Source organism: Oncorhynchus clarkii, chromosome 26, assembly GCF_045791955.1.
Source record: "Oncorhynchus clarkii lewisi isolate Uvic-CL-2024 chromosome 26, UVic_Ocla_1.0, whole genome shotgun sequence".
Lineage (NCBI taxonomy): Eukaryota > Metazoa > Chordata > Actinopteri > Salmoniformes > Salmonidae > Oncorhynchus > Oncorhynchus clarkii.
The window spans coordinates 9,327,476-9,355,089 of record NC_092172.1 but is presented as its reverse complement, the minus strand read 5'-3'; the positions used below and the strand labels follow the sequence as shown (position 1 = coordinate 9,355,089).

Below are 27,614 nucleotides of genomic sequence, written 5' to 3'. Positions count from 1 at the left end.
GAATAGGTGTGTCCAAACTTTTGACTGGTACTGCATATATCGAAAATATTGTACACAGAATTAACCTCATTGACTGCAGTGGCACGGTGCAGAAAATGAAGAGCTCAGGGCAAGGATAATCCGCTCAGCAAACAGAGGCCGGCAGGATAATCAAAAAAATAATCAACACTTAATAAAGGCCTGACACCCTTGGTCATATTATGCCTGAGACAATGCACTGTTCTTACCTGTCTGAAGCAGGTAAGAACAACTCTCCCTAAAAGAAGTGCACACACAAACACACACACACACACACACACACACACACACAAACTCACATGTACTCACGCACCACACCCAAAGACACACATGCACACACACTTCAGTTATCCTCTGTTACTCACTCTACTGTCATCTCTGTTGATCATCGTTAGCTATTCAAATTATTCCTCATCACTGAAAAGGGTGGAAAGACAAACACTAATTTCCATAGATATTCGGTAGGATTTTTTTTCTACCGTCCATTAACCAAGTGATGGATTGGGGCATGATGTTTATTTATTTATCACATGCATTTCATTTCCTTCATGGTGTTGGAAGTGTCAAATGGATAATAATGTTTGTTTTTCCCTTACCTTTTATTTGTCATTAGCATTCATTAAACCAGCTGGCTCACTTGAATGAGCCATCTGCATTTGCTCAGTAATCATGCAAACCGTACACACTGATCCTCAAATTGTCCTTTCATAGATCCACTATACCTTCTCCATTTTATTGTGGTAGAGGTGAGTGATTTAAAATAATATAATATAATATAATAATAATATTGTTGAGGTGGAAACAGGGTTTCTACAGTATATGTATAAATATGCCTTCATATGTATTATGTACATACAGTTTGGACGTTCTTGGAGCTGGTTTATTATATGTTGTTTTTCCAAATTGTGAGCAGTTGATTTCCATCTCATTGCTTATTAATGTAATTTCACCATTATTTAATCATGTTGCTTACAGACACACTGTTAACAAGTCGGCTGAAAATGCAATTAGGAAAACAGCAGAGTCAAGGTTGAAGAATAAGCGGACGGCAGATTGAATTAAAAAAGACGGCACTGTCTTTTAAATGTAAAGAGTCCTTGAACATCTTGTTGGGAGTTATATCCTCAAAACGCAACTATAATTTGTATGCTAAGTAATTGTCCATGTATGGATTTTATGCATTCAATCTGTACATTTCACTGAAACAACACTTGTTTTGACTGCCATCGAACCATACAGGAAGGAGTGTATCTGTTCAGGCTCAACAATGTTACATGCCATGATCCTGAATGTTACATTTATTTTGCACTGTTGAGGAAAGAGATACAAGTAAGCATTTCACTGTACTGTTTACATCGCTGGATCCTGTGCATGTGACAAATAAACTTTGATTTGCTTTAGTATTTCACCATGGCAATCCACTCACCAGTGTTGGGGTCTATGGAGAAGTAGGGCTGTCCTTCCAGTATGCTGTACACAAGTTTAGCACTGTTTCCATAGACTGGGTCATCTGCGTCTGTTGCCGTCACCCTAGTGACTGAGGTACCTGTATATGAGAAAGGGCATATAATTAAAAAGAGAGTGGACTTCTGACACCCATAATCACTCCTTACAGCTAGCTTCTCCCCCTGTAATCTTCCTGGTTCCACTATAAAGCCAGGGGTACTTATTGGTAAGGTTAAAGACAACATTATTGCCAGACACATGAATGACACAGCATACTGTGCTACAACGTCCCAGCAGAGAAAACAATCGTACAGTGAAAGCTTTGAAAAATGAACAATAAAGAGCAGGGCTGATGCTGATGCCCAACTCATCATTAGTCTGTGGCTCAGGTGGGAAGAGAATAAAAGGAGGAAAGCTGTTCGCAGAGGCAGCAACTTGACAGTACAGATGGTAATTTGTTTTGTAAAATGTGTTCTCAGGTGTTCTGACAACATCGGTAAATGTTCATGGTTATAGAAGGCATCAGGCCTAGCCACAGGTATCCAGGCCTGCTGACTGCAGGAGACATAATGGGTCATAGTGGGGGACAACACTAGTTAAGGCCACCTCTGTGCCGGCCATTAGGCATGTGCCATTAATCTGGCACAAACAGAGTAATAACACCAGGCCAGTTTAACATGGTGCTTCTCAGTTTTAATATAAGGATGCTAACTCTTTTCTATTCTAGTAGATTTCTCTGCTAATTGTTGTTAGGACCATTGAAAGAAAATGTGTGGAATAAAGGTGGAGATATTTCCCTTATGCAGCTGTTGGCAGGGAACAAACAGTCTGTTGGTCTAAACCCCTCTGTTCTGCCTTGTATCACCTGGCTTTGGGGCTTGGCAAATGGTTTTGAGGCAGAGAGCATGAGTTGTGCCTTTGTAGATACAGAAAATCTGCAGTTCAGAATATGTGGTGCTCATCATCTGTTTTACAGGTACACTTCTCTGGTAGAGTTCAGTGTGTCAAATCGGAGGGCCTGTTGTCCAGACCTCTGGCAGTCTCTATGGGTGTGCCACAGGGTTAAATTATCGGGCCGACTCTCTTCTCTGTATACATCAATGATGTCGCTCTTGCTGCGGGTGATTCTCTGATCCACCTCTACGCAGATGACACCATTCTGTATACTTCTGGCCCTTCTTTGGGTACAGTGTTAACTAACCTCCAGACGAGCTTCAATGCCATACAACTCTCCTTCCGTGGCCTCCAACTGCTCTTAAATGCATAAAACTAAATGCATGTTCTTCAACTGATCGCTGCCCGCACCTGGCCGCCCGTCCAGCAACACTACTCTGGACGGTTCTGACTTAGAATATGTCAACAACTACAAATATATAGGTGTCTGGCTAGACTGTAAACTCTCCTTCCAGACTCACACTAAGCATCTCCAATCCAAAATTAAATCTAGAATTGGCTTCCTATTTTGCAACAAAGCATCCTTCACTCATGCTGCCAAACATAACCTCGTAAAACTGACCATCCTACCAATCCTTGACTTCGGCGATGTCATCTACAAAATAGCCTCCAACACTCTACTCAACAAATTGGATGCAGTCTATCACAGTGCCATCTGTTTTGTCACCAAAGCCCCATATACTACCCACCACTGCGACCTGTACACTCTCGTTGGCTGACCCTCGCTTCATACTCGTTGCCAAACGCACTGGCTCCAGGTCATCTACAAGTCTCTGCTAGGTAAAGCCCCGCCTTATCTCAGCCCACTGGTCACCATAGCAGCACCCACCCATAACACGTGCTCCAGCAGGTATTTCTCACTGGTCACCCCCAAAGCCAATTCCTCCTTTGGCTCCCTTTCCTTCCAGTTCACTGCTGCCAATGACTGGAACGAACTGCAAAAATCACTGAAGCTGGAGACTCATATCTCCCTCACTAGCTTTAAGCACCAGCTGTCAGAGCAGCTCACAGATCACTGCACCTGTACATAGCCCATCTGTAAATAGCCCGTCCAACTACCTCATTCCAATACTGTATTTATTTATTTATCTAACTCCTTTGCAACCCAGTATCTCTACTTGCACATTCATCTTCTGCACATTAATTGGTATATTGTAATTACTTCACCACCATGGCCTATTTATTGCCTTACCTCCCTTATCTTACCCCATTTGCAGACACTGTATATAGACTTTTTTTCCTCTATTGTGTTATTGACTGTATGTTTGTTTATTCCATGTGTAACTCTGTGTTGTTGTATGTGTTGAACTGCTTTGCTTTATCTTGGCCAGGTCGCAGTTGTAAATGAGAACTTATTCTCAACTTGCCTACCTGGTTAAATAAAAAAATATTCTCAACTAGCCTACCTGGTGAAAAAATAAATAAAAAAATAAATAAATTAAACATTTTTAAAAAAAAACTGTATAATATTCTCATGAGCCTGTTCATATGACATGTTACAGAATAAAGACCCACTCCAGCAGAATTTCAAGATTGTTTCATGAGAGAGGGTCATTAAATATTGTACATGAGGGGAATGCATTTCCTTTTTATACAGCCAAAACATGTCCAACAATGATTAATAGTAACACTGTTCTCCCTTTTACAAAAACAAAACATATAGACCACCATTGCACTCTGACTAAAAACCTGCTTTGCTATTGCTACCCAATTATTTAACATAGAGAGCCTCAAGTGGCCCTTTGAGGAATGTGTTTGTTAGTTATTCATGTGCTGTGATGACCCTTACCGTTGCCAGGGCTTACCAAATCACTCAACAGTATCACGTGCTGTTACAATACCAGAACTTTAGTAAACCTAGATTATTTGAAAGTGTCACAAAGTCTTCGTTTAGGGAATGATCAGGGAATGTAGGGAAATAATCCAAATTAATTACAATTTAAGTACTATTGATGCATGCAACAATAAAAATGTGTCTATTCCTGCAACGCTGGTTGAGAATAATGTACTGTATATTGTATCTGCTATAGGTATTTGCCAATTGTCAAATGAAATTAGGACAGGACAGGAAATTGCTCCACTTTTCAGAGATAATAAGTCTTATCTGCCTAAAAGTTAAATTGCTAATACTACAATGGCAGTGGGAAAATGGAGCCATATTTGCATTTAATTATGAAGGCACCTTCATACCTCTGATTCCTTGAAAGGTATGTCTGCAGCAAATAGCAAATCCAAACTATGTGACAATACATAGGGATTGAAGTGTGGAACAAAACAGTGGAACTAGTGGGCCATGAAATAGCCCCCTCTACCTTTTTCTTTTCAGAGGGGTACATTCTCCACTCCTCTGATAAAAAAAGGTGAGGGATTAAAAAAGCTTCTGTTTGGCACTGTTTCAAATCAGTACAGATTAGCTTGTCCTTCCTGGATATTGTACCGAGAATTCGGGGACACTCATGACTGCAGAGTTGGATGCACCACTGGGCCCTTGGTCGAGGAAACTCAATTGTGGGAATATTGTCTCTGGTTTGATTTGATGCCTGTAGCCCACCAGTGCAATTACAAATATGTAACACCTATAAACTTCAGGTGATGAAAAATAACAATTTCTTATACAAATGAAATTCCAAAGCTGATTTGGGTCTGTGACAAAACCTCTGCAGGTTTGAGGCCTACATCGACTGACGTGTGCAGTCACACTACTGACGTTAATTCTCAAACAAATGTCACTTACAGTATGTGGTAGTTTCTGAACTACTTTTGTGATGGATGAATGAATCCATGCTATCCCCCTGTCTAAAGACATGTGTCATGCACATTTTTTTTGTTCCAGCCGTCCACAAACACCCAGAGATGCTACAGATTGTGTTCCTATGGTAAACCTAATGTAATCTCATTAATATTAACTAGAGTACTGAGGACTTATTGCAAATTATAAAAAACAAATGTTATGCTCACAGGTTATGAAAGTATTAGGCAAATAGGAGTTATGGTCATGGTCTTTATGGTGCAAAAGCTAGCGTTTCAAGAGCAAGGGCAGGATAAAGTTGTTGGGGTATATCCCTTTGTCTCATCAGATGAAAAACTAAGAGGGCACTTCCCATTTACTGTGTACATTCCTACAGTGATAGAAAATCAATAGGAATTTTCCTTGAAAACAGGAGGGGATAAATCCAGAGGCTTAGTGATGTCAGTTGTGGCACGATGGCAGTGGGAGTGGGAACTCTTTGTTAGTGCCATGGCTTTTGTTTCCCAGTGTCATAATTGTCTCTGGCTGATGCTCCAGTGTTGCCAGGGGCCCATGGGGCTAACAGGACCTCAGACGTGCTATCCTGATTGGCTCGCCACTGACAGTAAGGGAGAATGGGGTTCTCTGACCACATGTAAACTCAGCAAAAAAAGAAACGTCCTCTCACTGTCTACGCCGTTTATTTTCAGCAAACTTAACATGTGTAAATATTTGTATGAACATAACAAGTTTCAACAACTGAGACATAAACTGAACAAGTTCCACAGACATGTGACTCACAGAAGTGGAATCATGTCCCTGAACAAAAGAGGGTTCAAAATAAAAAATAACAGTCAGTATCTGGTGTGGCCACCAGCTGCATTAAGTACTGCAGTGTATCTCCTCCTCATGGACTGCACCAGATTTGCCAGTTCTTGCTGTGAGATGTTACCCCACTCTTCCACCAAGTCACCTGCAAGTTCCCGGACATTTCTGGGGGGAATGGCACTAGCCCTCACCCTTCGATCCAACAGGTCCCAGGCTTCACTGGCCATGGCAGAACACTGTCTTGCAGGAAATCACGCACAGAACGAGCAGTATGGCTGGTGTCATTGTCATGCTGGAGGGTCATGTCAGGATGAGCCTGCAGGAAGGGTACCACATGAGGGAGGAGGATGTCTTCCCTGTAACGAACAGCTTTGAGATTGCCTGCAATGACAACAAACTCAGTCCAATGATGCTCTGACACACTGCCCCAGACCATGATGGACCCTGCACCTCCAAATCGACCCCACTCCAAAGTGCAGGCCGCGGTGTAACGCTCATTCCTTCAACGATAAACGAGAATCCGACCATCACCCTTGGTGAGACAAAACCGCGACTTGTCAGTGAAGAGCACTTTTTGCCAGTCCTGTCTGGTCCAGCGACGGTGGGTTTGTGCCCATAGGCAACGTTGTTGCCGGTGATGTCTGGTGAGGACCTGCCTTACTACAACAGGCCTACATGCCCTCAGTCCAGCCTCTCTCAGCCTATTGCAGACAGTCTGAGCACTGATGAAGGGATTGTGCGTTCCTGGTGTAACTCCGGCAGTTGTTGTTGCCATCCTGTACCTGTTTCGCAGGTGTGATGTTCGGCCACTGCGAGGACGATCAGCTGTCCATCCTATCTCCCTGTATCGCTGTCTTAGGCGTCTCATAGTACAGACATAGCAATTTATTGCCCTGGCCACATCTGCAGTCCTCGTGCCTCCTTGCAGCATGCCTAAGGTATGTTCAAGCAGATGAGCAGGGACCCTGGGCATCTTTCTTTTGGTGTTTTTCAGTCAGTAGAAAGGCCTCTTTAGTGTCCTAAGTTTTCATAACTGGGACCTTAATTGCCTACCATCTGTAAGCTGTTAGTGTCTTAACGACCGTTCCACTAGTGCATGTTCATTAATTGTTTATGGTTCATTGAACAAGCATGGGAAACCGTGTTTAAACCCTTTACAATGAAGATCTGTGAAGTTATTTGGAGTTTTACAAATTATCTTTGAAAGACAGGGTCCTGAAAAAGGGATGTTTCTTTTTTGCTGAGTTTACATATACAGTGCCTTGCGAAAGTATTCGGCCCCCTTGAACTTTGCGACCTTTTGCCACATTTCAGGCTTCAAACATAAAGATATAAAACTGTATTTTTTTGTGAAGAATCAACAACAAGTGGGACACAATCATGAAGTGGAACGACATTTATTGGATATTTCAAACTTTTTTAACATACTCAAAAACTGAAAAATTGGGCGTGCAAAATTATTCAGCCCCTTTACTTTCAGTGCAGCAAACTCTCTCCAGAAGTTCAGTGAGGATCTCTGAATGATCCAATGTTGACCTAAATGACTAATGATGATAAATACAATCCACCTGTGTGTAATCAAGTCTCTGTATAAATGCACCTGCACTGTGATAGTCTCAGAGGTCCGTTAAAAGCGCAGAGAGCATCATGAAGAACAAGGAACACACCAGGCAGGTCCGAGATACTGTTGTGAAGAAGTTTAAAGCCGGATTTGGATACAAAAAGATTTCCCAAGCTTTAAACATCCCAAGGAGCACTGTGCAAGCGATAATATTGAAATGGAAGGAGTATCAGACCACTGCAAATCTACCAAGACCTGGCCGTCCCTCTAAACTGTCAGCTCATACAAGGAGAAGACTGATCAGAGATGCAGCCAAGAGGCCCATGATCACTCTGGATGAACTGCAGAGATCTACAGCTGAGGTGGGAGACTCTGTCCATAGGACAACAATCATTCGTATATTGCACAAATCTGGCCTTTATGGAAGAGTGGCAAGAAGAAAGCCATTTCTTAAAGATATCCATAAAAAGTGTTGTTTAAAGTTTGCCACAAGCCACCTGGGAGACACACCAAACATGTGGAAGAAGGTGCTCTGGTCAGATGAAACCAAAATTGAACTTTTTGGCAACAATGCAAAACGTTATGTTTGGCGTAAAAGCAACACAGCTGAACACACCATCCCCAGAGTCAAACATGGTGGTGGCAGCATCATGGTTTGGGCCTGCTTTTCTTCAGCAGGGACAGGGAAGATGGTTAAAATTGATGGGAAGATGGATGGAGCCAAATACAGGACCATTCTGGAAGAAAACCTGATGGAGTCTGCAAAAGACCTGAGACTGGGACGGAGATTTGTCTTCCAACAAGACAATGATCCAAAACATAAAGCAAAATCTACAATGGAATGGTTCAAAAATAAACATATCCAGGTGTTAGAATGGCCAAGTCAAAGTCCAGACCTGAATCCAATCGAGAATCTGTGGAAAGAACTGAAAACTGCTGTTCACAAATCCTCTCCATCCAACCTCACTGAGCTCGAGCTGTTTTGCAAGGAGGAATGGGAAAACATTTCAGTCTCTCGATGTGCAAAACTGATAGAGACATACCCCAAGCGACTTACAGCTGTAATCGCAGCAAAAGGTGGCGCTACAAAGTATTTACTTAAGGGGGCTGAATAATTTTGCACGCCCAATTTTTCAGTTTTTGATTTGTTAAAAAAGTTTGAAATATCCAATAAATGTCGTTCCACTTCATGATTGTGTCCCACTTGTTGTTGATTCTTCACAAAAAAATACAGTTTTATATCTTTATGTTTGAAGCCTGAAATGTGGAAAAAGGTCGCAAAGTTCAAGGGGGCCGAATACTTTCGCAAGGCACTGTATATGCAGTCACGTAGACATCAGGAAAGTAGTATCCAACTCTACAACCTTGGATACACCAGTGCTATTTATCTCACTGTGTCTGCACTGTGGAGTGCACATAGACTAAAGTGTCTGTCTCCAAGAACACCATGTTCAGTCGTTAAAATGGCAGTATTATTTACTGTATGTCTAGCCTCATCTGAGATTGCAAATAATATACAAATAAATATTATGAAAATAATGTCCTTGAAATAATTGCTATTTTCTATCTTCACCTATTTATACTCAAATGTATTGAAAAATACCGTATGTGAATTAAGTTTCAGTGACTCATCATGGTGATGAATGGATATTCCCCGGGCCCATCATCTCCTCTGGTTTCTAGGTCAAATCAAATGGGTGCCAGTCCTCAACTAGTGAATGGTCTATGAATGCACTAGCCTTGTGACAAGAGAATGACCACGTATTAATGATCATCAGATAGATGTTGGCGCTGTTATCTTTTCTGGCTGTGCCACAATAGAAAAACAGCTCATGGTCAGACTAAGAGACTCATGTGGATTGGCTTACCTTGCTGTAGTGAATGCGGCTGCTGTATGACCCAGTTGATTGAAATGCATAGACTGGGAAACACATTAAGCAAAGTCAGGACTGTGTCACATGAAAACAGCAGGCCAAAACTCTTGACTATAGAAATAGGATAAACAAGGTTCAGTAAACAACCATGTACTGTAGGTGCAATGCCATATTTGGAATGCTGCCAATGTATTCTCAGAGTTGACAACCAGGTTCCATATGGGTTACATATTAACTTTGATGAGGCAGATGGATCTGATGGGAATTCTGAAAGAAATCAGTATGGAGACAACTTGAAAGAGTGAACTTTGTCATCTGCCACTCAACATGGCAGTCCAATTTCCCAACCAATGTTCAATCCAGTATGATTTACAACTAGCACTGTCACTGAAAATGGTGTTACATTCCATATTGCTCATGAGGAGACAAGAACATGGTGTAAAAGTCTGACGAGAAATAATAATCCGTCAGTAAAGCATTCTCTCCCTCAACAAATCACTCTTCATAACCCAGGTAATGCATACCCATGCTTAACATTGTGTGCAAGTAGGGCTACTTCAATGGATATGAAAAAGAAATGAAAGACAGTACGGCCAGGGCAGTCTGAATCTGAGATGATCAAAATGCATGTGTTTACATCAAAGATGCTTCGTGATTAACGACTCATGGTGTAATCACAACAAGATACAGGAATTCAAGTCCCTCTGCTCATCCGATCTAGAATGAATTGCAATCAAGTGCCGGCCATTTTACCTACCAAGAAAATTCTTGTCATTTATAGTCACAGCTGTGTACATTCCCCCTCAAGCAGACACCAAGACGGCTATCAAGGAACTTCACTGGACTATATGCAAACTGGAAACCATACACCCTGAGGCTGCATTTATTGTAGCTGGGGATTTTAACAAAGTAAATCTGAGAATAAGTCTACCTAAATGCTTCCAGCATATTGACTGCGCAACGCGCATGCGCAATACCCTCGACCACTGCTACTCTAACTTCCACGATGCATACAAAGCCCTCCCCCGCCCTCCCTTCGGTAAATCCAACCACGACGCCATCTTGCTCCTTCCGTCTTATAAGCAGAAACTCAAAAAGGATGTACCAGTGACGAGAAACATGCCACGTTTGAAGGACCAATCGGAAGCCACGCTTCAAAATTGTTTTGATTACGCGGACTGGAATATGTTCCGGTCAGCCTCAGAGAACAACATCGACATGTACGCTGACTCGGTGAGTGTGTTTATAAAGAAGTGCTTTAGAGATGTTTTACCCACTGTTACTATTAAAACCTAACCTAACCAGAAACCATGGCTGGATGGCGGAATTTGAGCAAAACTGAAAGGGTGATCCACTGCATTTAATCATGGAAAGAGGTCTGGGAATATGTCTGAATATAACAGTGAAGCTATTCCCTACGCAAGGCAATCAAACAAGCGAAATTCCAGTACAGGGACAAGGAGGAGTCGCAATTCAATGGCTCAGACACGAGACATATGTGGCAGGGTCTACAGGAAATCACAGACTACAAAAAGAAATCCAGCCACGTCATGGACACCGACGTCACACTTCCAGACAAACTAAACACCTTCTTTGCCCGCTTTGAGGATAATACAGTGCCACCATCGCAGCCCACTAACAAGGACCGCGCCCCCCCCCCTCCTTCTCCGTGGCTGACGTGAGTAAAACATATAAAGTCGTTAACCCTCGCAAGGCTGCTGGCCCAGACAGCATCCCTAGCCGCATCCTCATAGCATGCGCAGACCAGATGGCTGGTGTGTTTACGAACATATTCAATCGCTCCCTATCCCAGTCTGTTGTTCTCACATGCTTCAAGATGGCTACCATTGTTCCTGTACCCAAGAAGGCAAAGATAACTGAACTAAATGACTTCTGTCATCATGAAGTTCTTTGGGAGACTAGTCAACATACTGCACACTGCCCTATCCTATCTGGACAAAAGGAATACCTATGTAAGAATGCTCAGCATTCAACACCATTGTACTCAACCCCACCCTGTGCAATTGGGTCCTGGACTTTCAGACGGGCCACCCCTAGGTGGTGAATGTAGAAAACAACATCTCCACTTCACTGACCCTCAACACTGTGGCCCCACAAGCGTGTGTGCTCAGCCTCCACCTGTACTCCCTGTTCACCCATGACTGCATGGCCATGCACGCCTCCAACTCAATCATCAAGTTTGCAGACGACACAACAGTGGTGGGCTTGATTACCAACAACGACAAGAAAGCCTACAGGGTGGAGGTAGGGGCACTCAGAGTGTGGTGTCAGGAAAACAACCTCTCAATGTCAACAAAACAAAGGAGATGATCGTGGACCTCAGGAAACAGCAGAGGGAGCACCCCCCTATCCACATCGAAGGGACATCACTGGAGAAGGTGGAAAGTTTTATGTTCCTCGGCGTACACATCACAGACAAACTGAAATGGTCCAATCACACAGACATTGTGGTGAAGAAGGTGCAACAGCACTTCTTCAACCTCAGGAGGCTGAAGAGATTTAGCTTGTCGCCCAAAACGCTGACAAACTTTTATAGATGCACAATCGAGAGCATCCTGTCAGGTTGTATCACAGCCTGGTACGGCAACTGCACTGCACTCATCCACTAGGCTCTCCAGTGGGCGGTGCGGTCTGCACAACGCATCACTGGGGGCAAACTACCTGCCCTCCATAACACCTACAACACCCAATATCACAGGAAGGCCAAAAAGATCATCAAGGACAACAACCACCTGAGCCACTGCCTGTTCAAACCACTACCATCCAGAAGGCGAGGTCAGTACAGGTACATCAAAGCTGGGACCGAGAGATTGAAAAAACAGCTTCTATCTCAAGGCCATCAGACTGCTAAACAGCAATCACTAACTCAGAGAGCCTGCTGCCTGCATTGAGACCAAATCACTGGCCACTTTAATAAATGGATCACTAGTCACTTTAAACAATGGCACTTTAAATAATGCCACTTTAATAATGTTTACAAATCTTACATTACTCATATCACATGTATATATAGTGTATTTTATACCATCTATTGCACCTTGCCTATACCGCTCGGCCATCACTCATCCATATACTTATATGTACATATCCTCATTCACCCCTTTAGAAGTGTGTGTATTAGGTAGTTGTTGGGGAATTGTTAGATTACTTGTTAGATATTACTGCACTGTCATAACTACAAACACAAGCATTTCGCTACACTCGCATCTGCTAACCACGTGTATCTGACAAATAACATTTGATTTGATTTGAAGACCTGTTGAATATCAGATACTGTGTTCCTGCCCAGAATATCCAGAATACATAGTTGTCAGTATCACAAAAATTGCTCCCCTGAGCCATTGCTTGATCGGGGACATCAGGCATGTGAAGTGTAAGTAACTGTCACACATAACCCCTTTGTGGTCATTGTCATTTTTGCAGTACAATTCATTGCCTTTTTTAAGATACAGCATTCACTGAGAAACTGGAAGGGAATGTGTGTGTTTGTGTGTGTGTGTGTGTGTGTGCCTGCATGCGTGTGTGTGTGTGTGTGTGTGTGTGTGTGTGTGTGTGTGTGTGTGTGTGTGTGTGTGTGTGTGTGTGTGTGTGTGTGTGTGTGTGTGTGTGTGTGTGTGTGTGTGTGCCTGCATGCGTGTGTGTGTGTGTTGCAGGAGGAGTGACAAGGAAAACTTACATAACAAGCAGGCTGTGGAGTGTGAGCCGTTTACAGGAACCACAGGAACAAAACAATTAAGAGTGTCCTTTGTTCACCGCTGATGGCTGTGACATATGCCGCCATTTTGAAGTGTTGTGTCATTGATTCACTTTAATTAGTTCTCAGGAAATGTATGCAACATGCAGATAGTTTAGAGAAGGAAGTTAGAGACAGAATGGGACACTTCACATATTTAATTGCTCCCAGGACAGTTATAATGGCTGGGCAAAAAAAAACAAAAAAACATTGGTATATGTTCTTATGAATATATTCATCCTGAGTAAGTGACCATAATGGTGTTCTTCCAATACTCTTACAGCAAGGAGTGTAAATATTTAGTACACATTATGTTTTTGAAAAACAAGTTACTGTAGGAACTGTTCTGGAAAATAATAGTGTGGTTAAGGGTTATTCAATAGACAGAAGCTGGCCATGGTCAACAGAGACTTGAAACCAAGAATGACTGTGTTACAATGATGACCAATGCACTACGCTGACATAGACAAATGCACTGTAGCACATTGTTTTTAACATAACTAGATTTGCATTGTACATTTTCTTTGCATTGTAAAATGTATCCAAATGACCCAAACTGCAAGACTGTAGTCAAAGGTCCCATAACCAGGGGGCAGCAGCCTGAGGGTGAAACAAGGGAAATGGGGCATAGGACTTCTGAATATCACATAGGACCAACTACCACAGGTATAACCTTTTTTTAACTAGGCAAGTCAGTTAAGAACAAATTCTTATTTACAATGACAGCCTACCCCGGCCAAACACGGACGACACTAGGCCAATTGCGCGCCACCCTATGGAACTGCCAATCACGGCCAGATGTGATGCAGCCTGGATTCAAACCAGGTACTGCAGTGACTTAGACCACTGCGCCACTTGGGAGCCCGCTTTGACATTGGTCAGACACCTACTAGAGAACTGTATCAAAACATGCACCCTGTACTCAGAGGAAATGTGAGGGTAGGAGGGAACACCGGAGAACTTAGCTGAACTGCCATCAGATACAAGATCGTTGAGTCCAAAGGGTTAACATGATTCCCGGAGGAATCTGAAAGGTAAGACCAAATGCACTGTATGTGACTTGGGACTCAATGCATCAGTCAGGCATACCGAGATTTCCTACTCCCTCCTGACGAGCAATCCATCATTGGGAACACACAGAAGCTTGTGGTCACTTACACTATGTCCCTATAAAATTAGCGCGCACGCACGCACCTGATGGATATCACATAGAAGAAGAGAGCAAATACAATGGCTAGGGCCTCCAAACTCCAAGTCATCTCCTGCTTTGTTTATCCTCCTTGAAGTGAGTTGAAATTTTAAAGGGCCATCTCTGCACTGTGTTGCAGGGCAGATTTAGCCAATTACCCAGAAGCGCTGAAGTGACATAGTCAACCTGTTCACTGACTGGTGCTGCATTGACTACTGTGGACACCAGCCTATGACTGTGGAGAAACCACAGACTGTTTAAATCCATACTCCGGCGTAAGGAACAATGCAACTGTCAATATTTCACTAACACTGAAACCAGAATAAGGCACGGTGCTGAAACAAAACAAGCCAAATACCAACATGAGCAGAGAGGTGAAGAAAAACTCTCCTCAAAGAATAATCATCATCTACAGAACATGTAACAGGCTGAGTGCTGTTTAATGGTTTCCACACACAGGTTAGAGAAGTGTTGGAGAAAGCATGAGCAGAGGCAGTGTAACAGAGCATTGACTTTGGTTAATGGGACAGGCATCTGTGAGGATCACAAAGGCTCCACATACAGGAGATTTACCACTTGATCTCACATTCTTATCTGTTCCTTTTTCAAATGACCTTGCTGCATGGACTTTTATGCCTTCCCTTTATTCTCTGCTGTGATTGGATGGGCCTCCTTGCTCAAGTCTCTGCCACCTTGATGAATGTTTTTCCCTCCCATTTATGTGTCTGTGTGCAATTCCCGCCACCAGCAGTGCCACATGAATCTTCTGCTGGGCCCCTTCGGGAAATGTTAGCATAGCAGTGACACTCTCATGCACAAAATAAAGCCTCATCCCTGTGTTTACTGAAGTGATACTCAGAAAGCTTCTTACTTTTGTGTGTGTGTTCTTCACTAAGGAGATGCATACTTAAGCTACTGTGGGTAGAATCCTGGACCTTTTTCTACTCTCAAGTATTTACTTGGTGTACTGCCTTTAGTAATTTGAAAATGCCTTTTAAAATAACTATAAAGATAACGTATTTTTTTTCTCTCCGCAGGATGCAATCAGTGCTTTTCAATTGGGAGAGCGCGGTTGGGTGCCTGCGGGGACCAAACAACAATGGTTTGTACCTCTGACAATTAATAATGCAGACAGAGAACGATGGGAGGGCATAGGATCCCGCACTCACTGCTGAGTACTCTACAATCACCAGGAGCAAGAAGAGCACGAGCATAGACAACTGTTCCCCCAACGCACCCTCCCACACACTACAGTCCTTCAAACACACACACACATAGGAAAGAGTTTGGGGGTGAAAACAAGTGAAATATAGTGAGAGAGATACACAGAGATAGTGGGGAAGAGAGGCAGGGAGTAAAAAGAGGGAGGCTTGCAGAGCAGAAGCGAGAAGGAGAGCGGCAGAGAAAAAGCCTCAACGCAACACTACATATCTGCAGCTCTCCTCCTGCATAATTAATGGGACGGAGCAAGATATTTTGAACTGAAGAATGTCTGTGAGAAAGCAACCTGGCATCCTATCAGATATGGATAAGCGTTGCCAATGCTGGGCTGCGAATTAGAACACTTCAGCATTCAGAAAACACTCCCCGCCTCGCTCTGTGCTCATTTACAGACCTCCCACCCATCATGCAGCCTTTGGGTTTCCCTGCTCACTTCCAATCAATTCATAATGGGGTTGGAAGGTATCCAGATTTTTAGACCTTTTCATACCGTTTCTGCACTATACACTGCACTATAAGGTATTACCTAATGTGCACACAAGGTGTGAGCCTGCCACACACACTATACGATACATTTATTAAACTTAAGAATGAGTTTGAGTTTCTGTCACAACCCGGCTTGTGGGAAGTGTAAAAAGAGCTCTTATAGGACCGGGGCACAAATAATAATATAATAATAATCAATAATTTTGCTCTTTATTTAACCATCTTACATATAAAACCTTATTTGTTCATCATAAATGGTGAATAACTCACCACAGGTTAATGAGAAGGAAGTGCTTAAAAGGATGCACATACCTCTGCAATGTTGGGTTGTATTGGAGAGAGTCTCAGTCTTAAATCATTTTCCACATAATTTGTGCCTGTACTTACTTTTCATGCTAGTGAGGGCAGAGAATCCACTCTCACATAGGTACGTGGTTGCAAAGGGCATCAGTGTCTTAACAGCGCGATTGCCAAGGCAGGATACTCTGAGTGTAGCCCTATCCAGAAATCTGGCAGTGGCTTCTGATTAAATTCAATTTTCACAGAACCGCTTGATGCAATTTCGATGAGGCACTCTTGTTCAGATATCGGTAAGTGGACTGGAGGCAGGGCATGAAAGGGATAACGAATACAGTTGTTTGTGTCATCCGTTTCGGGAAAGTGCCTGCGTAATTGAGCACCCAACTCACTCAGGTGCTTCGCTATGTCATATTTTACATTGTCCGTAAGCTTAAGTTCATTTGCACATAACAAATCATACAATGATGGAAAGACCTGTGTATTGTCCTTGTTAATGCAGACAGAGAAGAGCTCCAACTTCTTAATCATAGCCTCAATTTTGTCCCGCACATTGAATATAGATGCGGAGAGACCCTGTAATCCTAGATTGAGATCATTCGGGTGAGAAAAAACATCACCCAGATAGGCCAGTCATGTGAGAAACTCGTCATCATGCAAGCGGTCAGACAGGTGAAAATGATGGTCAGTAAAGAAAACTTTAAGCTCGTCTCTCAATTAAGGATCCGCCCCTTTTCTTCAATTTTCGCCTAAAATGACATACCAGAACCTAACTGCCTATTACTCAAGCCCTGAAGCAAGGAAATGCATATTATTGGTACCATTTAAAAGAAAACACTTTGAAGTTTATGGAAATGTAAAAGGAATGTAGGAGAATATAACACAATAGATCTGTTAACTTCTTGCGACTAGCAAACCCGTATCCGGGAGCGTAATCATAGCCTCAAATGCATTAGCATAACGCAACTTTTCCTATTCATGAAAATCGCAAATGAAATGAAATAAATATATTAAAAACACAAGCTTAGCCTTTTGTTAACAACACTGTCATCTCAGATTTTCAAAATATGCGTTTCAAAACATCTCCTGCCGTGTCACTGATGCGTCATGAAACAGTGCAGGTGTAGTACTGCTGGTAGTATCAGAACTACCAGTTATTTACCACATTTTTATTTGGCGTACCCCCGACGGCATTACACGTACTCCAGTTTGGGAATATCCGCAGTAGGGGATCGAATGTCTCTTCTGTAACCAAGAAACTTGATCTTGAAATCTAGCCACTAGCTAGCAAGTTAGCAAACCAAATGCATAGCTGGAGCCCTGAGCTGGATATAATCTGAGCTGGATATAATTTATCTTAGATTTCTTATATGTATACTTAACTTAAAGTTAGATTCAATGGCTTTCTCCCAAAACCGAAACAATTGAAACATATATACGGTTTTAAATCATACCAACAGGATTTCAAAATTCCCCGGCCGGTATACGGTACAAAAGGTATATCACCCAGGCCTAATTCATAATATGCTTTATAACACTTCGCTCATGTAAAACTGCATTCTTACATAGTCATCTATTCCATGCAAATGTCCATAATGTTCATTAACACATCAATATATATATATATATATATATATATATATATATTAGGAAGGTGACATGAGCACCTCACTGTGTTTTTACATGTGAGAACTGAACTACGCTTGCCACCTAAATTAAGTATGTAAAAAGCTAGGCAACATAAAGTGTAACACCCTGATCTGTTTCACCTGTCTTTGTGTTGTCTCCACCCCCCTCCAGGTGTTGCCCATCTTCCCCATTATCCCCAGTGTATTTATACCTGAGTTCTCTGTCTGTTGCCAATTTGTTTTGTTTGTCAAGCATACCAGCGGTTTTCCCCTTGCTGCTGTCTTTTTCTAGTTCCTGTTTTGACCATTCTGCCTGCCCTGAGCCTGCCTGTTGTTCTTTACCTTGTCACACCACACTTGATTATTGACCTCTCCCTGCCCTGACCCAGAGAATGCCTGCTGTTTTATACCTAATGGACTCTGATCTGGATACTGACCTCTGCCTGCCCTTGACCTGTCGTTTTGCCTGCCCCCTGTTCTCGTAATCAACTTTTGTTACTTCGACACTGTCTGCATTTGGGTCTTCTCCTGAAACATGATATAAAGGTAATATCAATGTAAATCGTATGTTGGCAGCTATACACTGGGCCTTTATTAGGCTTGTAGTACCACATATAGCATGTTCCACTCTCGGGATGCTCTCCATCCCTCCCGTCTCCATCATGAAAGGGATAATGTCAGTGTCCAGCATTGTACTGGTTACCCTGTCAAAGGGGATCAGTCGCATCACTCCAGCCGACACAATGCTGCCCAGACTCATTAGCACTGGCCTTGGGTGTTTATGTACCTTCCTCTCACCACAAGAGCTGCCCAGACAAAAACACACTTCAGCTCATTCATTTCCCTGTCTTTTATCACGTTGCCTCTTATCTCTTCATTTTTTGTGGGCTTCATGGCCGCCACGAAAAGGGTGACTTTTGAAAAGAGCCAGTCGGGGGTTTTGTCCTTCGTTTCATTGAGCTCTTTACCATTCATCCGTAAGAGCCAATCTTATGCAGAACATATTGAAGGGCATCGTTACCTGGGAGCCTGTAGTTTTTGTTCTCTCTTCAAGGAAGACCAAGCTGAGGTATTAGAGAGGGAGAGTTCAGGCTCAGCCACACAGGGGGGCAGGACAAATGACAGGCACCAGCAACCTTGGAACTGCAGGGTACAATTGTGTTAATGCACAGCTAGGTATGTTATGTGTGCCACAGAGTGCACGCTACATAGAAAGCCTACATACTGTATTCTACGAAGAATAAATGCCTCAGGAGGCTTTGAAGGACCAGAGACTGATCATATTACATGCATAATTCAGAGTTACGCCGGATAATAAATAACATGTGATGAATAAGTAATGTGTGAGTCAGTGTGTGTGTGTGTGTGTGTGTGTGCGTGTGTGTGTGTGCACTTTCATTATTTTGGTACAACCCGACAGATGCGTCAGCTTGGTGATTGATTAAATTGAATGATGGCAGAACCAGTCCAGACATGCCCGTTGTCTCTGCATATTCACACTGTTTGTCTGACAAAACAACACATTCCCAAAACTTGAAATTGTTTTCTATCATCCAACAAGCCATATCAAAAGGCTGTATCGAAAGATGAATCTAGATTTGTATATAAGCATAGGCACCCATATAGAGGGAGAAATAGCGAGAGAGAGAGGACTCTCCAAATGCAGAATGAGGTGAAATAGAAGGAGCAAGTTATTTACAGCTAGGCCCAGCTTGTCTGTGAAGTCTCCTCTGCCTTGGACTCCTGTCCTATCCCTATTTAGCAGCACCGAAAGGGCTGGCTGGGCTGAGAGAGTCACACCAGGTTCACAGGCCTGACCCCTGCCTCAGCTGAGGCCATTGGCCTTCTACAGCACCGTGCCTGGCCTGCACGGCAGATGTGACTCTGCGATGGTCCAGCTGCACACAGTGTTAAAGGCCCACAACCTCCTGCCTCCCTGCCCATCTGCCAGAACCTAGTCCTGAATCGGAGAGGCGAGTCACACCAAACAGAAGCCCTCCACCATCGTTCTCCACCAAGTTGTTACAGTTGAAGACCATGGTCTAAAAATGAATGTAAGACGATGACCCTCAAATTAAGCTACAATGTTCCCTTTGCCACTGCTCCAGAGCCACGGTTTTGTTCAGAATTGACAGCAAGATCAGCGTTGAATTACAAAGACCATATGTTCGATGAAATCAAGGCAGTCAATGTATTGCACATCTGGCCTAAATGGAGCGTGGAAGGGTATCAAAAATAGTCCAGCTGTCCTGATACGGATCTGATACCTGTAATGTGTTGAAGTATTGTGTGTAAGATCATCTCACAGGTGACTAATATCTGAGTTCACCTGCGTCCCTTTGCTTTTTTTGTAAAAACGTGTTATGTTTCAACCTGTACATGTTTAATTGAGGTTTAAGCTATGAAGGTGTGCTAATATTAAAATGAGGGGTCTAATGTACGTATACTGTATGATTGGAAGCCCAATGGATGTCTGCATGTAGCACTCATTTCCATATGTCTCTCCTTGATCAAGTCAAAATCAATGATGACAACTCTTTACTTATTTCCCAAGCTGCCATCATTGATCAGTGCATAATCAGAAATATCATTAGAGCCACAGACCGTGCCTGTTAGTCCTGTTACCGATGTTCATAATAACTCTCAAAATGCAAATGAACTCCAGGTAATCTATTAATGTCACTTCAATTTTATGTCTGCGCTCCAATTTAGCAGATCCTGACACGTTTGCACGCCTGGTGCTTCTGTACACAGGCTCATTTTACAGGGGGGTTGAGAGCGGCCGCGCTGCGAGGAGAGGAGGGCTGAGGAGCGACATGCCATCTGTCTCTCCACCAGCTTTATTAATCGCCTTGATAATGAAGCAGGCTCAGGCAAGGCTCCCGAGGCCTCACGTTGGAGTTTGAGACGGCAAAACAACTTTCCAAGTTTATTTCTCTGTGTAGCAATTATTGTCATTCACACCCTTTCTCTGGTAGAGAGGAGGGTCGGACGACCTGATTCTCATTACCTGAATCGTCACTTTAAGCAGACTCTGTAATTTAAACTACATCACAATCCCCTTGTTAGCTCCAGAAGGCAGGGAGCTCTATAATTCCGGCATATGGTTGGAGGACCTAGTGAGGGAATTTGCTTGCTTGTCTTGGCCTTAAAGTCAAAGACCCCATTAACAAGAGAACGGATCCAATAATCCAATGAGATTTGTCCAATCCGTGCAAATGATACATAATTCCCCTTGTGAGAAGACCTATACCATTAAGTAACAAACTCATTTAGAATTTAAGACCACTTTAAATATATAAATATTGTGAATATAGATACAGCATTTTCAGCTGTCCAGTATCAAGAAATGAATGGATGAGTATAGTGTATTAAATATTCATATATAATAATATAAAACCTTTAACAGGATATTTGGTGCTTGTTTGATTGTTTATTTGCCCACACTCAAAGGTTAATATGAAGATGTAAGCAATATTATTATGACAATCACCCCAATAACTTCCCATTTGAGATAATGTTGAAGAAAAAAAATGTAACGCTCTAATGTCCTCTTAGAATGAGATCATTAAGTGTTACAGTCAGGGAAAGAGATCAGAGTAAGATAAGAGGAACATCTCCTGTAGGTTGAATGCACATCACCAAGGAAGTAAGTAAAATAAATGTCATGACATGTACTCTGCACTCTTTCCTCTTCAATGGAGAATGTTTATAAGGGCACAAGGCGAGACCCAAATGCAGACACAGGAGGCTTGAGCGCCGATATTTATTACACCAAAAGGGGTAGGCAAAAGACAGGTCGGACACAGGCGAGAGTTCAGTGAACAGGTCTGAGTCCAAACACTACAAGGGGATAGGCAGGCTCGAAGTCAGAACAGGCAGAGTGGTCAGGCAGGCGGATTCGGAATCAGAACAGGCAAGGGTCAAAACCAGGAGGGCTAAGAAAAAACAGAAACTGGGAAAAATAGGAGCTGGGAGAAATGCTGGTTGACTTGGCAAAACAAGACAAACTGGCACAGAGAGACAGGGAACACAGCTTTGGGGCGGCAGGGTAGCCTAGTGGTTAGAGTGTTGGACTAGTAACCGGAAGGTTGCAAGTTCAAACCCCCCAGCTGACAAAGTATAAATCTGTCATTCTGCCCCTGAACAGGCAGTTAACCCACAGTTCCTAGGCCGTCATTGAAAATAAGAATTTGTTCTTAACTGACTTGCCTAGTTAAATAAAGATAAAATAAAACACAGGGATAAATACACTGGGGAAAACAGGAGACACCTGGCAGTGGGTGGAGACAATCACCAAGACAGGTGGAACAGATCAGGGCTTGACAATGTCAGTATAACAAAACCCAAACTGTAAATGGCTTTATTTGATTTGTTTTTCAATAAATTACATAACATGAAGTGAACAAAGCCACGTTTCATATCCAGGTCACCTTCAGAAAGAACAAGGCATTCTCAGGCATGTTCTATTAACCTTTGTGCTCACCTGCACACTGGAAACATGAAGCCCTTACAAGCACATGTCACGTATATTTTTTTTATAGCGGTAACTGCCTGCCGAGGTAGTGATGACACACTGAGGCATTGTCAAGCCTGTGTTTCAATGTGTACTATGAGAGGCATGTCAGCCCAAACATGTTAAAAGCTCACCTTTGTTTGTTAAAGCTCCATTTAACAGCTTACGGTTTTTGAATATACTTCAAGCCCAGATTAATAGTTTTGAGTTACATGTTTTTGTCAGAAATCCAACCGTCTATGTTCATAAGAGTTTATTTTCCTCTGTTTTCGCAGTAGACGTTATTGGAATTTTAAAGCACAATTAGAAAATAGAGTATGAGTGAGTTCTGTATGAAATCTTATTTTAGTGTGATAGAAATGAAACACAAATGATTTATGAATATGAGACGGGAGATGAAAAAAGACTCAATGTTTGTTTGTGTCTTTATGTCCAGAGCTTTTGATAACGCCACAACACATAAAAACTTAACAAGACCAAAACAAGTCCTTTCAAAAAGCCTTTCAAGCTAACAAGAGAACGTTGGTGAATGTTTAATTAATCAGCAGTGACAAAGCAACAATCACAAAAGCCACCAACTTCAATTTTTTATATTGCATTCCCTTTGCCAAATCCCAGTCTCTGCAGTCAACTAGCACTTTGCTTTTCACCCCACTACTAACAATTCCCTTCACTTCACTGTCAAAACCCTTGGATAAATACAATGAGCGTTTCAATTGAGAACAACACACTAAGAGAAAACTGCAATGTTGGCGGCTGCAATATGTGTTTGCAGTCATAGTAAAATCATATCTGACTTATGTCAGCATCATGATAGGAAACAACAGTACCCAACAAATAACTACGCCTCTTTCTGAAGGTAGCATGTCAAAAAGATGAAGAGATGCATCCTGCTCTCCCACTTGTTTCAGATTTTCTACAAAATACTCACAGTTAGGTAACCATTCCAAGGTCAGTACTGAGACCCTCGAAATACATGAGCCGATTCATTTTCAGGTACTGCTAACTTTGTGTGCTATATTTGAAATGTGTGATCAGGCACCGCTAATTTGAATGCTTGGCTGAAATAAATATGTGAATATATGAATATATTAACATACTGTTACATACAAAAGATTTTGTAGTGGTTATATACAATATTGTTAAGGAATATGTAAAACGTTGTGTTGAAAGCATATATGCTATCCCCTTGCAGGAATTGTTACTACTCAACACTGAAGACCATACTTAATATTAGGGTCGGCAAGTAGCCTGCTGGTTAGAGCATTGGACTAGTAACCGAAAGGTTGCAAGATCGAATCCCAGAGCTGACAAAGTAAAAATTTGTTGTTCTACCCTGAACAAGGCAGTTAACCCACTGCTACTACGCTGTCATTGGAAATAAGAACGTGTTCTTAACTGACTCCCCTAGTTAAATGAAGGTTAAATAATAATATGACAACATGGAATTCATGATGGTAACATGCAATTGAAAAGTCAGGCAAAAAGTGTGTATTCCAATGATGACCAATGTTATCAAAACAGAAATGTGGGTATTACATATCACAACAGTTACCCAAATACCCTACAATTACACATAAATAAAGGTTCTATTTTCAAATGCTGTAGAGGTGAGTTTGTATGTCCGCAGAAAGAGAAGTTGAAGGCCTTCACTTGACTTACCCACTTGAGACGTCTCTGGGACAGAGGCCCGGTAGGGGCCTTCAACGAACTGTGGCGGATTGTCGTTGATATCCTGCACCTTTATGATGAACTCCGAGGGCGGTTCCAGGGGTTGATCGGTGTCTCTGTTCGTGACTTGTGCTGTAAGCGTGTACTCTGCCTTCTCCTCTCTGTCCAGTCTCTTCATGGCGTGAATATCTCCCGTAATCTCGTTGATGGCAAAGATGGTACCCGCCCCCTCGCCAGCCAGGACATACTTTATTGGTGTGCTGCCAACATCCAAATCTGTGTGTAGCTGGAAAAAAAAGGAATGAATTGGTAAGCGTCACAATTTATTCTTATATCACTGGCATAATCTTTTAAGTTAATTGATAAGAGTTTTATGAATGTTGAAAACCAATGTTGGCTCGACTGGGGTAGTCATAAATGTTTTTTCGTACATATTGATAACTGAAGCCCACTGAGAACAAAGTTTATGGTGAACTGATACACTATAGAAAGTGGGTCATGTCTACCTTATTATCTTATCACGAAGCACAGTATACAAATAGTAATGCCAGTACACATTAGTGCGAATAACACTCTATGGCCAGAGTTTTTTTTTCTTTCTAAACAACCTCAAACACTTTCATTGCCTATAAATCCGTGGTGTAAAGTACTGAAGTAAAAATACTTTAAAGTACTACTTAAGTCATTTTTTGGGGTATCTGTACTTTACATGACTACTTATTTTATTGACAACTTGTAGTTTTACTCCACTACGTTCCTAAAGAAAATATGTACTTTTTACTCCATATATTTTATCTGACACCCAAATGTACTATTTACATTTTGAATGCTTAGCAGGACAGGAAAAGTGTCTAATTCACAGAATTATCAAGAGCACATCTCTGGCCATCCCTAATGCATCTGATCTGGCGGACTCACGAAACACAAATGCTTTGTTTGTAAATTATGTCTGAGTGTTGGAGTGTGCTCCTGACTATCCATACATTCATAAAACAAGAAAATCTTGCCATCTGGTTTGATTAACATTTACTTGAACTTTTGATACGTAAGTATATTTTAGAAGTTACATTTACTTTTGATACTTAAGTATATTTAAAACCAAATACACTCAGACTTTTACTCAGGGAGTATTTTACTGGGTGACTTTCACTCTTACTTGAGTCATTTTCTATTAATGGTGTCTTTACTTTTACTCAAGTATGAGATTTGAGTACTTTTTCCCCATCACTGCCTATGTATAGAGTCACCTGTCAAGGTCTTTGACACTGCCATCTGGCAAGCGAGCACACATTGTGTGAACATTAGCGGATTCAAGTACAGACAACCCTTTTCATGTTTAAAACGACAAAAGAGATTCATAGGGAATAAGATGATAAGAGAACTGGAGCTCCAAGGTAAGAGACAGTTGGAGGTGTTTTTCTTCTTCTTCAAATGAGGAGCGGATATGGCTGGTTTTATTCTATCCATATATTAGGAACTTGATCCCAAAGGTAAGTAACTAAGGATTGCAGGGGGGATCTTAAAGTAGAACATTTGCAAATTGGACAATGTTCAGCATTGGTCTGAAACATGGCCAGAAGAGGTCCTCTTTCTAATTTGTATTTTTGTAAAGATCTTGCGCCAGAACATCCTATTCAGCAACTTCCATTTCATTTTCTGCCCTGAAATTTGCCAGAGATATTCCTTTGAGACCATGTTTGGGGACAGAGTAACAAGGTAAAATGTGTGTACAGAAATCCAGACCTCTATAAAGCCTCCACGATTGTTTTATAAACCCGTTTTTATGCATATACTGTCTCAAAGGTGCTGTTCACAGACACTGACAAAGCATATTCACTTAAATTGTCACACCTTGCACTTTTGTTTTCCTAATTGTGCAATCATTTCACATGAAAGATGTGGCTCATTAACACAACAGCTTCACAACATTCCACACACTACGAAACCCCTTAAATGAGCCCAAATGAATGCATGTCGGTTTACTTGGAGGCTGTGTGTGTGTGTGTGTGTGTGTGTCTGTGTGTGTGTGTGTGTGTGTGTTAAAATACAAAGCCGGCAAAGAAGAACCATACATGGTACGAAGTCTTCTTAGTATAATTGTATCAATTATTCTAATCATGGAACAAAAATAAATATCAACCGCCCCCCCCCCCCCCCAGTGCATACTGTCCAGTGTAAATGGTACCTCTTTCCCTCTCGTAGGATGATCTTCATACCACAATGCACAAGTGATCATCAGAGGGGAGAATTAAAGAAGCGGGGCTGACAAGGCTGTCTATCATTATCCAAGTTAGCAAGGCACCAAAACTGAACCGGCAAACAATGACATTCTGGGAACACTTTTAACCTTAACCGTTTTGTGTTCATTAAAACTGTTCTGTCCACATTCGCAATTGCAACAATAACGTTATATGGTACAGACACTCAGCCACTCAAACCCTCAAACTGCCCTTTCAGTTAAATAATGTTTAAACCAAAAAATTAAATAAAAAAAAGACTAAGTCTGCACTAAATAAGCATAAGTAGTTTAACGACTGGAAAATAACCCAACAGCAATGTCACAACCGCAGCCTTGCATGATAATGAAAACTGCTCACATACCCGGACTTCCCATCATGCATCTACGTATCTATGTTTATTAGAAACCCCTCTACATGTAAGAACTCAGACATCATGCTTATTGGCCTGCGTTATAGTTCACTGCTTCATTGTGAATCCCAATGCACAATGAGGGGAATCAGACCCCCTTCCCACTGTACCCTCAATCACTGCCACATGTGGCTGCTTTTACTGTCAAGCTCAGGAGAAAACATGCCACTCCATACTCAAGATGAGCTTTCATAGCAGTCGGTGGAACAATAGTGCATTCTAATGAGGAATATTTCATTCCCCTCGGCCTCAGGCTCCACACTTAAGTGTAGCGTTAAGCCCTACATGGCGAATTAATGATTTTGCTCCTTGTCAGGGCAAGTGGTGGAGAGGGCATGTGCTGCTCCTCTCTGCAGGGTGAGGGAGTGTGAGGGAGAGAGGGCCCTGTCACCCTGTAAGGCTGGGTGTCAGCTGGCGTCTAGCATGTCAGAGCAGTTCCCCATCTGAATCTCATCGCAAGGCTCAATTAGCCAGGGTTTCTTTGTGCAGTTCGCCCTGGAAGCTTAAATCCTTATATGCTGATTTGTGTGGTGAAATTCATTCTACAATACTTGCTTTTTACATCCTAAGAAATTTGGATGTGGGCTATCTGTGTGTGGTTCACAAACTGACATGAAAAGCAACATATGAGCAAGTATGATCAGACTGAAACCCTGTTTACAACTGGTAAGATAATGAGAATGACTATTTCCTATACGTTCTTATTTGATTAGATCACGGTCAGATAAAAGGTCAGATATGATGTCCATTGGTCACTGTAACAATTTCTCACTGTATTAGGTCACAGTTGCCAT

The 27,614-nt window shown here is 42.1% G+C and overlaps 1 protein-coding gene across 2 annotated transcripts in view; it reads right to left on the bottom strand.

Annotated features, from left to right (window-relative positions):
- LOC139384720 (cadherin-8-like) overlaps positions 1-27,614 on the bottom strand; it is a 91,477-nt gene that overhangs the window by 27,172 nt on the left and 36,691 nt on the right. For both annotated transcript variants that reach the window (XM_071129561.1, XM_071129562.1), the window contains 2 exons: positions 24,163-24,457; positions 1,445-1,564 (listed from right to left, as the gene is read on the bottom strand). In XM_071129561.1, coding sequence (XP_070985662.1) covers positions 1,445-1,564; positions 24,163-24,457 — 415 coding nt within the window. The remainder of the gene's footprint in view (positions 1-1,444; positions 1,565-24,162; positions 24,458-27,614) is intronic.